The following is a 12,534-nucleotide window of genomic DNA, read 5'->3' as shown; positions in this document are numbered from 1 at the left end:
TTCACTTGACTTTCTCTTCCTCGCAGGGCAGTAACGGACAGCATCAACCAGCTCATCACCATGTGCACCCAGCAGGCGCCAGGCCAGAAAGAGTGTGACAATGCCCTGCGGGAATTGGAGGTGGGCTCTGTCAGGCTAAATGGGGTTGAGGTTGAGGAAAGGGTTCTTGGTTGGAGGGTGAGGGGGCGTCTTGGATCTCACTTCACCCTCCCCCTCTACAGACGGTCCGGGAACTCCTAGAGAACCCGGTCCAGCCCATCAATGACATGTCCTACTTTGGCTGCCTGGACAGTGTCATGGAAAACTCAAAGGTAAGTGCACCCAGGAACCCAGGAGGGCAGGGGACAGGAAGATGGAACTAACCGGGGGCTGCTCTATCCCTCTGAGGACAGGCTCTGACTCTCCTGACACACTCTGTTCCTCAGGTACTGGGTGAGGCCATGACTGGCATCTCCCAAAATGCCAAGAACGGAAACCTGCCAGAGTTTGGGGAGGCCATTGCCACAGCCTCCAAGGCCCTCTGCGGCTTCACCGAGGCAGCTGCACAGGTTATTCTCCTGAGATGGTCCCTGGAATGCCCCTGCTTTCCCTACCCCACCTCCTCGCAGCCTGACACACTTGCAGATAAGTCAAAAAGTTATGCTTGCAAAGCCAACTGTATGGAAACTGGGGATCTTTCCCCCTCCTAAAGTAGAGATATTTGTCAGCAATCATAGAACACCAGCAATTCTGATCACTGTCACTCCTGAGCCCTGGTGCTTTGAGTTATGGTTACACTGTCCAATCATTGGGCTGTTTCCAGACCCAGCTTTCTTGGTATATGCTGATTAGCATATGCAAATTATTTTCACATAATTATTACTTTGGCGGGGGGCGCGGAGGAGGGGGGTGTGCCGCAGGGCATGTGGGATCTTAGTTCCCTGACCAGGGATCGAACCTGGGCTTCCTGCAGTGGAAGTCTTAACCACTGGACCACCTGGAAAGTTCCCACATAATTGTTACCTTATTAGAATAGTACCAGGGATTAAATTTCCAGTTACTTGCGTCACCACTTAACTTTGCCTTTTCTACATTATGAAGTGTAAAACGACCTATTAGCTCAGAGTATTTTGCTTTCATATATGAATCCTTAAAACAAACTGGCTTGAGAGCTCATCATCTCAGACTGTTTCCCTGAAGGCCTATCATCCTGCTCCTTCAATCTCCCTACCTCCCTGTGTCCTGTTCTGTTGGGTGGCCTGCTGTATATGGTTTGACTTATTTCTGGAAAAGCATGAAGAGGAAAGAGCAAAGCTACCATGTGTTGGGTGAAGTAAGAATCAAACCTTATGATGGTCTTCCAAGCAAAAACAGATTTTGGCAACCATTATACCCATCCCTTCCCTCTTTCCAAATCTCTGAAGCTTGGAGGTATCGTAAGTGTTAATTAGCCTAACACCCTCTGTAGTTTTACAACTATCTCTAAAAGAGGTTTTGTGTGTGTGTGTATGTGGCTTTCAAACTTTTTTTTACTGCCACTTACAGTAAGCAGTACTTTTCACCTTAAGACCCAGCATACAAACACATACACATAGAATTTTAATAAAAACCTTATTGCGTGTCTTTCCTTTTTTTTTTGTACTTTTTTAATCTTCTGAAATGTTTGAACAAATTTAACAAAACAGGAGAGGTTTTTTTCCCTCTTATAGTGTAACTGTAGCTAATACCTCCACTCACATAGAACCCTGGCCACTAAACTTACCCCTGCTCCCCTTTGTCCCCACTATCGCTATTCGAGTCCCACCTAAGGAATATTCCTTATTCCTCACCCCACCTCTTCTCTCTCCCCAGGCTGCATATCTGGTTGGCGTCTCTGACCCCAATAGCCAAGCTGGACAGCAAGGGCTGGTAGAGCCCACGCAGTTTGCCCGAGCAAACCAGGCAATTCAGATGGCCTGTCAGAGTTTGGGAGAGCCTGGCTGCACCCAGGCCCAGGTAAGTCAAAGGGACAGGCACCACGGACAAGCCTGGGAAAGGCTGCTGAGCCAGGACAGACCAGCCCCTGGGGGGAGAGGGAGATGCAGGACACGTGGGGAAGGAGAGGTTGGGGCCCCAGCTCTGACCTCCCACCCACAGCATCTCTGGGTCATTGTCTTCTCCGGCCGTGCTTCTCATTGTTCCTTCAGTTACTGCCAAGTTCACCACCTCTTTATGGATGTTTGAGCTCACTCTCCTACAGAGCCTGTTACTATTTCTCCATTAGTGTGTTGGCTTTTCATCTTCCTTTCCCCCACACCCTGCTCATGCTCATCTTTGGGTATCTCTCTGTCTCCCAGATCTGGACTTTTCAGGTGACTTTGTCTTTCCTAATTAGACTTCCAAGGGTATGGCTATACATCCCCCAAGCTAAAGGGGCTGCTCCCTGGAGTGGATACTTCCCTCCTGCCCTCATCGTGGCTCTTGCACGTTTCTGTCTCCTCAGGTGCTCTCTGCAGCCACCATTGTGGCCAAACACACGTCTGCACTGTGTAACAGTTGCCGCCTGGCTTCTGCCCGGACTGCCAATCCTACCGCCAAGCGCCAGTTCGTACAATCGGCCAAGGAGGTGGCCAACAGCACGGCCAATCTTGTCAAGACCATCAAGGTTCCCGGTGTTTGAATTCTCAGCCTCTCCCTGACCTATCCAGTTTTCTCTCCCCTGACCCCCTGTCATTCCCTGAGGCTTTCTACCAAATCCCACCTGCCTGAGCCCAAGGCCTTTCCTATCCACGCTGGTCATCACCAGCCTCTCCCCACACCCTTTAAGCTCAGGAGGGAGACCTGGGCTGCACTGCCTTTGTCTACAGTCCGTCCTGAGGGCCTCCCCATCACTCCCTCTCCAGGCGCTGGACGGGGCCTTCACAGAGGAGAACCGTGCACAGTGCCGAGCAGCAACGGCCCCGCTGCTGGAGGCTGTGGACAATCTGAGTGCCTTTGCGTCCAACCCTGAGTTCTCCAGCGTTCCCGCCCAGATCAGCCCCGAGGTGAGGCCGGGTGAAGGCAGAACGGATGGGCCGTCTGCTGCCTCATCTTCCCAGGAGTCTTGAGATTCACCTCCCTGCTTCCCCTCTCCCCAGGGCCGGGCTGCCATGGAGCCCATTGTGATCTCTGCCAAGACAATGTTGGAGAGTGCTGGGGGCCTAATCCAGACAGCCCGGGCCTTGGCAGTCAATCCCCGGGACCCCCCGCGCTGGTCGGTGCTGGCTAGCCACTCCCGTACTGTCTCAGACTCCATCAAGAAGCTCATTACAAGCATGAGGTACAGGGGGCGGGCTGGAGAACCGGTGTGACTGGGGGATATACGTTGTGACAGAATGGAGGGGTGGGCACTTAGGTGCAATGAGATGGGATGGTGTTGGAGGACACCTGTTGTCCAAGATTTGGGGGATACAGGGAAAGGCAGGCTAGCCTTATGTTAAAGGGACGTTCTTGGTGTTGGAGCCTGTGATGTGTCTGCAGGGACAAGGCTCCAGGGCAACTGGAGTGTGAGGCGGCCATTGCAGCTCTGAACAGCTGTCTGCGGGACCTAGACCAGGCTTCCCTTGCCGCAATCAGCCAGCAGCTTGCTCCCCGTGAGGGAATCTCTCAAGAGGTAAGGGGGAAGGCGGTTCTATGAAACCGCCTGGGAGGAGCTATGGCAGGCTTGAGGAAGATGGGGGATCTGGGAATGGGCTTCATAGAAACATCGAGGGTATGGAACATGCCAAGGGGGTTAGTTGTTGGATGTGGAAGGAAGAGTGGGGTCCTGTGCAACTAGAGGGTCCCTTTGCAGGTCACAGTCAGAGCTAAAGTTCACTTCCTCCCCAGGCCTTGCATACCCAGATGCTCACTGCAGTGCAGGAGATCTCCCATCTTATTGAGCCACTGGCCAGTGCTGCCCGGGCGGAAGCCTCCCAGCTGGGACACAAGGTACCTGGAGAGACACGTGGGGAGACCAGGATAGGGTAAACAAGGGTACCTGGCCCGGCTGACCCATTCCAATCCCTTGCCTCAGGTGTCCCAGATGGCCCAGTACTTTGAGCCACTCACCTTGGCTGCAGTGGGTGCTGCCTCCAAGACCCTGAGTCACCCTCAGCAGATGGCACTCCTGGACCAGACCAAAACCTTGGCTGAGTCTGCCCTGCAGTTGCTGTACACGGCCAAGGAGGCTGGTGGTAACCCCAAGGTACTGAGGGCCGGGTTGAGAGGCTGCTTCTATAGTAAGAGAAGCAGGAACAGCTGGGCCCCAGCTCACTCACTCTGTCCCACAGCAAGCAGCTCACACCCAGGAAGCCCTGGAGGAGGCTGTACAGATGATGACAGAGGCCGTGGAGGACCTGACAGCCACCCTCAACGAGGCAGCCAGTGCTGCCGGGGTTGTCGGCGGCATGGTGGACTCCATCACCCAGGCCATCAACCAGGTTGGAGTCTTGGGGTGCCCATGGACAGAGCCTACTGTGGACCAGGGTCCCTGAGCCCAGTGGCAGAGACCAACAATCTTTCCCCTTCCCCCTTTCTCTCCCCTTAGCTAGATGAAGGACCAATGGGTGAACCAGAAGGTTCCTTCGTGGATTACCAGACAACTATGGTGCGGACAGCCAAGGCCATTGCTGTCACCGTTCAGGAGATGGTGAGTTTGGGAGAGAATAAGAGGACTGCTCTTGGAAAGTTGAGTTTGGACATAACTTCACTTCTTCCACTGTCTCCAGGTAACGAAGTCAAACACCAGCCCTGAGGAGCTGGGCCCTCTCGCTAACCAGCTGACCAGTGACTATGGCCGTCTGGCCTCACAGGCCAAGCCTGCAGCTGTGGCTGCTGAAAATGAAGAGGTAACGTGGAGGCAGTTGTGACCTTCCCCAGCGCCTCACAGAAAACCCCAGAGGCATGCCCCTTGTCCCATCATGTCAGCCTCTGGGGCTGTCCCACCCTCGCCCCCTCTGATCTTTCATAGAAAGGAGAACTCCTCAGGGCCACTCCACGAAAGAGTGATCAGGGCTCTGCATAGGGACAGCATCAAAGCCTTTGGTCACAGGCATGAAGGAGACAGCCCAGGATCTAGAGCTTTCCTGGTCTGCCGCTGTTTCTCTGCTGACCCTCCTCTGGGCCTGTGGCTGCTTTTCTGCTGTGCTGCAAGCCTGTATTCCCTTCCTAGTTCTTCCGTGTTGTAAAGCCCTGAAGCGCTTCCTTCCCTAAGCTCCTGGCTTTCCAAGAAAGCAAGTAATTGTATCTTAGCATGACACACCTAATCCCCAACCCCAAACCCCTCCACAACCGCACACAGGCCAAATTGTAAGCCATGGCCTCTGATTCAGATACCCCAGCATGAAGTGCTTCTTCCCTCCTCCTCACTGTGCTTAACAAGGTCCTCACAGCTGGTGCCCACAAGCCAGTATTTTCCATGTGTGGGAGGTGACCTCCTGACTAAAGGCTATGAAACAGGACAAGCCTGTGCTAGGCGCTTTTCTCACTACCTCAGTCTGCAGTGCATGGTTTCTTAGGTCCTTAGTGACTCCTCTGAGCGCACTGGACGTACCTGAGCGCCTCTTGTAAAATCCATCTCCCTTTTCCATCTGCTCACAGATAGGTGCCCACATCAAGCACCGGGTTCAGGAACTGGGACACGGCTGTGCTGCTCTGGTCACCAAGGCAGGCGCCCTGCAGTGCAGCCCCAGTGACGCCTACACCAAGAAGGAGCTCATAGAGTGTGCCCGGAGAGTCTCTGAGAAGGTGACCGAGCTCATCCCCACGGACTGAGGGCCAGCCTCCCCAACCCTGCAGCCTTTCCCATCCTCCTCCAGCCTTCCCAGCCCTCTCCTCTGTCCCTTCTCTCAGACACCGGTGACCTTTCCCGTTCACGGGGCACCGGCCACAGTCGCCACATGACTCTCCTCCCCCAGGTCTCCCACGTGCTGGCTGCGCTCCAGGCCGGGAATCGTGGCACCCAGGCCTGCATCACGGCAGCCAGTGCTGTGTCCGGCATCATTGCTGACCTCGACACCACCATCATGTTCGCTACCGCTGGCACACTCAATCGAGAGGGCGCTGAAACTTTCGCTGACCACCGGTGAGGAGGGCACTGGGCCTCATGGAGGCAGGGTGGGGTTTGGGCCACAGAGGCTGGAGGGGCCGGGGGAGGCCTGAGAAGAGCTGACTAGGCCGGACCCTCCCCCAGAGAGGGCATTCTGAAGACTGCAAAGGTGCTGGTGGAGGACACCAAGGTCCTGGTGCAGAATGCAGCTGGGAGCCAGGAGAAGTTGGCACAGGCTGCCCAGTCCTCTGTGGCCACCATCACCCGCCTCGCTGATGTGGTCAAGCTGGGTGCAGCCAGCCTGGGAGCCGAGGACCCAGAGACGCAGGTATCCAACTCACACCCCTAATTCTGGCCAGAACCACTTCCTGTTCCCCCTTTTCCTCCCACAGACCAGAGCCTCTGCTCTCCCACACAGGTGGTGCTGATCAACGCAGTGAAAGATGTGGCCAAGGCCCTGGGAGACCTCATCAGTGCAACAAAGGCTGCAGCTGGCAAAGTTGGGGATGACCCTGCCGTGTGGCAGCTCAAGAACTCTGCCAAGGTCGGAGGAAATGAGAGCTGCTTCCGGGGAGGGAGCAGATCATTGTGCTTCCTCCTGTTCCTTAAAATGATCCCTCCTTCCCTCCCTCCTCTGATGCCCCCAGGTGATGGTGACCAATGTGACATCACTGCTTAAGACTGTGAAAGCTGTGGAGGATGAGGCCACCAAAGGCACACGGGCCTTGGAGGCAACCACTGAGCACATACGGCAGGAACTGGCAGTGAGTGCAAGTCTGGGGCATCGGGGACTTGGGTCGGAGAGCAGGGTCGTGATAGATAGTGAACTTGCGCCGCGCGCGCGCACACACACACACACACACAGATGTAGATACACAGTCTCCTGCTCGTTGCCAGACTTCTTACACAAGCTGCACTCGTGTCTTCCCCTTCCTCACCCATTTCCGCCCTAGCATTTGACACCTCCCTTTCATCCCCCCACTTTCTCTGGTCACCAGTGGCCTCTTAGTTGCCACATGCAGTGGCCGCTTCTTGGCCTTCATCTTCTTCAGACATTTCCAAAGCAGTTGACTCCCTTAGCAAGCCTCTCTTTGAAAGCCTTTCTTCCTTTGGCCTTCTTGACACTGGCTTTTCTCTTGCCTCCCACGTCTCTTCTATAGTCGTCATTGAATCACCTTCAACCTAGTAAACGTAGAGGCCTTCCCAGAACTGCACACGTCGCCCTCTTACTCTATCCTCTTTTTGGCAAGTTTAACCACTCTCTTTATCATTCTCTAACAAGTTGAATTCCAATTCTGAGTTGAGTTATTTTCAACTGCCTGTTTGACATCAGCACCGAGATGCAGTGCCTCCCAACCAGCTGTTCTTCCTGACGTGCTGCTTCCCACTAATGATGGTAACAGGCTCCCGGTCCTGAAGGTTCCCTCTCAGTCGTCTTTGACTTCACTGCCTTACTCACCATATCCAGGCCATCGCCAGGTCCTGCCAGCCACCCTCCTCTGTTCTCTTTTCCTTTCATCCCTCCTCTCCAAGCCCACTGGCAGCGTTCTCCCTCACTTTGACTGCTGTGCCAGTTTTCTACCTGGTGTCCCTGCCTTCAGTCTCCATCACTTTCATCTTTCCTACTCATCTTTCTAAGCTTTTTTTTTTTTTTTTTAATATGTATTTATTTGGCTGCGTTGGGTCTTAGTTGAGGCATGCAGGATCTTTCGTTGCGGGCTCCAGAGCACATGGGCTCTCTGTAAGTTGTGGCGCGCGGGTTTAGTTGCCCCACAGCATGTGGGATCTTAGTTCCCTGACCAGGGCTCAAACCCGCGTCCCCTGCGTTGGAAGGCGGATTCTTAACCACTGGACCACCAGGGAAGTCCCTCATCTTTCTAACTTCTAAATTCGTCTTTCTCATCTTCTGTTTTCACCTCTCCTTAGAGATGGCTAAATTGAAATTCCTAACTTCCTGCTTCCCAAACCTGACCATTCCCTCATCTTTCCCATGTCAGTAAACGGCACCTCTTAGTCACTCAGTTCCTAAAGACAGAAACCCAGCTTTAACATCTTTCTCTCGTTCCCTACATCTGAGCCCATCAGCAGTTCTTTTAGTGCTCCCTCCAGATAGATCTCATTTTCCCTTTGCCCCGTCTCTGCTACCACCACCTTGTCCAAACCATCATCGGTCCTTAGCTGTGTTGATGTGATAGCATCTGTCTAATCTCCCTGCTTCCTCACTCCACTCACCCCCTCCAGTCCATCCTCTCTACACGGTGGCCAGAATAATCTTTTTTTTTTTTAGGCCATGCCGTGCAGCTTGTGGGATCTTAGCTCCCCGACCAGGGATTGAACCTGGGGCCACGGCAGTGGAAGCGCTAAGTCCTAACCACTGGACCGCCAGGGAATTCCCAGAATAATCTTTTAAAAATATACATCAGGTTATGTCACTTCAGTGCTTACAACCCTTTAGTGACTGCCCTGGCATCTGTGGTAAAATCCACTCTCCTTACCATTGCCTCCCAGGCCCCAGGGCCCCTGCTCTCCTCCCCTTCCAGGCCCCAGGCCCACTGCATTCTCAGCTCCACCCACTGCAGGCCCTTGCTCTTGCTCTCTTCCAGCTTTTTGAACATCTGGTTCCTTCTACTCCTTTAGGCTTCAGCTTAAACATCCCCTCCTTCTGAGGCCTTCCCTGACCACCTTTCTGAAAAAGGACTTCCTTTTTCTTTCTCATCACAGCACCCTCTTTTTTTCCTTCACAGTCTAGTTTCTCTGCTCGTTTACCTGTGTATAATCTGTATCCAAAACCAGAATGTAAGCTCCACGAGAACAAGGACCTTGTCTACCTTATCCCCCATTGCATTCCTAGCACCTCACACAGAATCTGCCACCTAGCTGATCTTTAGTAATTTGTTGGATGAACACATACATCAAAATATTTTTATGACTTTTACATATTATGTGAAATTCTAACTTCCTTATTCTGATATTCAAGACCCCAACAATCTTTTCTCCTCCATCTGTGTATTCTAGAACATTCCTTGATACTCTCCCACTTGACGTCCTGGTTATTCATGCTCTACCACTTACCTAAAATGCCCTCCTGTTATCTATATTTCTTAAGACCCAGCTCCTTGCCCACCTTCACCACTCACCCTGTCAAGGCTTCTCTTTAGTTTACGAATGAAAACCCAGCTCAGAGGTACTTCTTTAATTTCAAACAGATAAATTCTCCCTGATCACTTCAGTCAGAAATGACGACCAGCTGCCTTCTATTATATTAGCTGTGAATGTGTGAAAGTCTCCAAGCACTTGACCTATGATAAATATTCAGTGAATGCTTGTTGAGTGAACACATGGATGGATAAACCAATCACATGACTGCTGCGCTTACAGCCTCACTCACTGTGGAATTTTTCTTCTTGTTCTACCCCCAACAGGTCTTCTGTTCCCCAGAGCCACCTGCCAAGACCTCTACCCCAGAAGATTTCATCCGCATGACCAAGGGTATCACCATGGCAACAGCCAAGGCTGTTGCCGCTGGGAACTCCTGTCGCCAGGAGGATGTCATTGCCACAGCCAATCTAAGTCGCCGTGCAATCGCAGATATGCTTCGGGCTTGCAAGGTAGACATCCTGGTGGTGAGGCAGAAGTTTGAGGCAGTGAGGCAGCTTTAGGGCAGAACATGGTAGGGAGAAACTGTAGGGACTTGGGGGACTGGGAGCTCCCAAAGGATCCTAAAGCTAACATATTACCCGGTGGTATAGGAAGCAGCCTACCACCCAGAAGTGGCCCCTGATGTGCGGCTTCGAGCCCTGCACTATGGCCGGGAATGTGCCAATGGCTACCTGGAACTGCTGGACCACGTGCTGCTGGTAAGGCGGGAGTTGTCTGCGCCTCACACCAGCCTCCCTGAACACACAGTTCCCTTCCCACAGGCCTCAGACCCCGCTCTCTAATTTTTTGTTCCAATCTCCCCCCCCCGCCCCAACCCTACCATCTCTTCCCCAAATCTGTTCTTATTTCCAAGTCTCCTTTCCACCGGGGCCCCATCAGTCTTAGCATCTTTGGTTCTCCCACTCACCTCTTCCTCTTTTTGTTTTCTCCTCTCTCCCCACCTGACCTTCTCCTCCTCTACCTCATCATCTCTTCTTTCTTCTCATTTCATCATTCTCCTTGTTCCTTGTCAGCCGGTGAGTGACACACAGCCCCACTGTCTTCACCACGTGTGCCGTGTGATGCCTGGAGTCCACCTGGATAGGCTGTGTGGTGTTTGAGGCTGTGGTGTGGAGCGGTCTAGGAATGGGGGCGGGGTGGGGAGGGTTTTGATCTGCCCTTTTTCAAAGGTCAAGGTAGAAGCTAAGATCTGATGTTCCCTGCTCCCTGCCCCCGTCTTCCCCAGACCCTGCAGAAGCCCAGCCCAGAACTGAAGCAGCAGTTGACGGGGCACTCAAAGCGTGTGGCTGGTTCAGTCACTGAGCTCATCCAGGCTGCTGAGGCCATGAAGGGTGAGGGGCGACCAGGGGCAGGGAGGGAAGGGAGACCCTTGTCCCGGGGAGACCTCTACTTCCGGTAGTCTGCTCGGAGGTGGCCTCTGCCCATGGTCCTCACAGATGCCAAGGCCCCGGTGCTAGTAACCGTGCTGCCCAGTGCTCCTGACCTCCCTGCTCTGCCTTAGCCTCTTCCTTTCCCATTTCGTCCCACCAGGAACAGAATGGGTGGACCCAGAGGACCCCACAGTCATTGCTGAGAATGAGCTCCTGGGAGCTGCAGCTGCCATTGAGGCTGCAGCCAAAAAGCTGGAGCAGCTGAAGCCCCGGGCCAAACCCAAGGTCAGTCCTGCTCCCTCCCTCTTCCCTACCCTCAGAACATCAGCACCTTCAGCCCCCTCTTACTTTGCATCTCTCTCTGCAACCTTCGTCTGGTCTTTGCAGGAGGCGGACGAGTCCTTGAACTTCGAGGAGCAGATACTGGAAGCTGCCAAGTCCATCGCAGCAGCCACCAGTGCCCTGGTGAAGGCTGCATCCGCTGCCCAGAGGGAACTGGTGGCCCAAGGGAAGGTAAGGACTCGGATAGCCAGCAGAAAGGGGACAGCAGCAGCTTTGCCGTCCATACCTGCCTGCATTGTAGCCGGGGGGCTCTTAGGACCTGCGGAGAGCACAGGTCTAAGCAGGCTCCCGCCTTCCTCCACAGGTGGGCGCCATTCCAGCCAATGCACTGGATGATGGGCAGTGGTCCCAGGGCCTCATTTCTGCCGTGAGTGTATAACTCCCCCTACATCCCTCTGAGCTTCAGAGACTTGAGAAGGCTGGAGAGGGGATGGACCAGGGCAAGAGGCGTATTGTAATCTAATCTCCCTGTTTCAGGCGCGGATGGTGGCTGCAGCCACCAACAATCTGTGTGAGGCAGCCAATGCAGCTGTCCAAGGCCACGCCAGCCAGGAGAAGCTCATCTCATCAGCCAAGCAGGTCGCTGCCTCCACAGCCCAGCTCCTCGTGGCCTGCAAGGTCAAGGCTGACCAGGACTCTGAGGCAATGAAACGGCTTCAGGTGAGGAACCTTGACCCATCCCATTGTACCTTGAGCTGTGCTGCTTTAAACTGTCACCCCCAAGGCATGCTTTCTGTGAGGGAGTTGAGGGACTCTCTCAGCTGGGACCCTACCTGAGTTCTCAACTCGTGCTGCCTTCTCTCTACCCAGGCTGCCGGCAATGCGGTGAAACGAGCCTCGGATAACCTGGTGAAGGCGGCACAGAAGGCTGCAGCCTTTGAAGAGCAGGAGAACGAGACAGTGGTGGTGAAGGAGAAGATGGTCGGGGGCATTGCCCAGGTAAGCTCTGTCCCAGACACTCTGAGGGACACCGTCAGCAGGGCGGTCCCAGTGCCCGTGCCGGTCCCAACTACCCTAAACCCTAACGCACACACGCACTGACCCGAGTCCCTGATCTCCATCCCTCAGATCATTGCCGCCCAGGAAGAGATGCTTCGGAAGGAACGAGAGCTGGAAGAGGCGCGGAAGAAGCTGGCACAGATCCGGCAACAGCAGTACAAGTTCCTGCCTTCAGAGCTTCGAGATGAGCACTAGGGCGGCCGCTTCTGTTCGACGCAGACCTAGCCCAGAGACTGTGCCTGCCACCACCAAAGCCTTCTGGGCTGTCGGGCCCAGCCTGCCACCCCAGCACTGCCCGAAGTGCCTGCCAAACCCCGGGCCTGGCCCTGCCCAGTCCCACTGCACATCCCCTGTCCCTTCCCGGATCCAAGTGCCTTCATGCCCTAGGGCCCCCTAAGTGCCTGCCCCTCCCCAGAGTATTAACGCTCCGAGAGTATTATTAACGCTGCTGTACCTCAGTCTGAACCTGCCAGGGCCCCAGCCCGCTGCACCCCGCCAGCAGCTTCCAGCCAGTCCCCACAGCCCCCGCTCTTCTCCTCCTTTTTGATATTGGCGAGCCCCACCCACAGCTACCTGTGGGGGCCGTGAGGGTGCAAGCCCCCAACAGGTCATGCTCCAATAAAGGTGATTCTGCCTGCA

The 12,534-nt window shown here is 54.2% G+C and overlaps 1 protein-coding gene across 2 annotated transcripts in view; it reads left to right on the top strand.

The window, feature by feature from the left end:
• Nucleotides 1-12,534, top strand: part of TLN1 (talin 1) — a 31,622-nt gene extending 19,088 nt beyond the window's left edge. For both annotated transcript variants that reach the window (XM_057548077.1, XM_057548076.1), the window contains exons 31-57: nt 27-120; nt 222-311; nt 426-548; nt 1,831-1,974; nt 2,462-2,623; nt 2,862-3,002; nt 3,096-3,277; nt 3,478-3,610; nt 3,826-3,927; nt 4,013-4,183; nt 4,269-4,418; nt 4,526-4,627; nt 4,707-4,826; nt 5,578-5,724; nt 5,895-6,061; nt 6,170-6,353; nt 6,444-6,569; nt 6,673-6,789; nt 9,448-9,633; nt 9,775-9,882; nt 10,410-10,515; nt 10,715-10,839; nt 10,942-11,067; nt 11,201-11,263; nt 11,374-11,556; nt 11,707-11,835; nt 11,965-12,534. In XM_057548077.1, coding sequence (XP_057404060.1) covers nt 27-120; nt 222-311; nt 426-548; nt 1,831-1,974; nt 2,462-2,623; nt 2,862-3,002; nt 3,096-3,277; nt 3,478-3,610; nt 3,826-3,927; nt 4,013-4,183; nt 4,269-4,418; nt 4,526-4,627; nt 4,707-4,826; nt 5,578-5,724; nt 5,895-6,061; nt 6,170-6,353; nt 6,444-6,569; nt 6,673-6,789; nt 9,448-9,633; nt 9,775-9,882; nt 10,410-10,515; nt 10,715-10,839; nt 10,942-11,067; nt 11,201-11,263; nt 11,374-11,556; nt 11,707-11,835; nt 11,965-12,090 — 3,607 coding nt within the window. In that variant the 3' untranslated portion in view covers nt 12,091-12,534. The remainder of the gene's footprint in view (nt 1-26; nt 121-221; nt 312-425; nt 549-1,830; nt 1,975-2,461; nt 2,624-2,861; nt 3,003-3,095; nt 3,278-3,477; nt 3,611-3,825; nt 3,928-4,012; nt 4,184-4,268; nt 4,419-4,525; nt 4,628-4,706; nt 4,827-5,577; nt 5,725-5,894; nt 6,062-6,169; nt 6,354-6,443; nt 6,570-6,672; nt 6,790-9,447; nt 9,634-9,774; nt 9,883-10,409; nt 10,516-10,714; nt 10,840-10,941; nt 11,068-11,200; nt 11,264-11,373; nt 11,557-11,706; nt 11,836-11,964) is intronic.

The sequence above is a fragment of the Balaenoptera acutorostrata genome, chromosome 6 (genome assembly GCF_949987535.1).
Source record: "Balaenoptera acutorostrata chromosome 6, mBalAcu1.1, whole genome shotgun sequence".
NCBI lineage: Eukaryota > Metazoa > Chordata > Mammalia > Artiodactyla > Balaenopteridae > Balaenoptera > Balaenoptera acutorostrata.
Note: the sequence above shows the minus strand (reverse complement) of the source record. Positions and strands in the feature narration are given on the sequence as shown.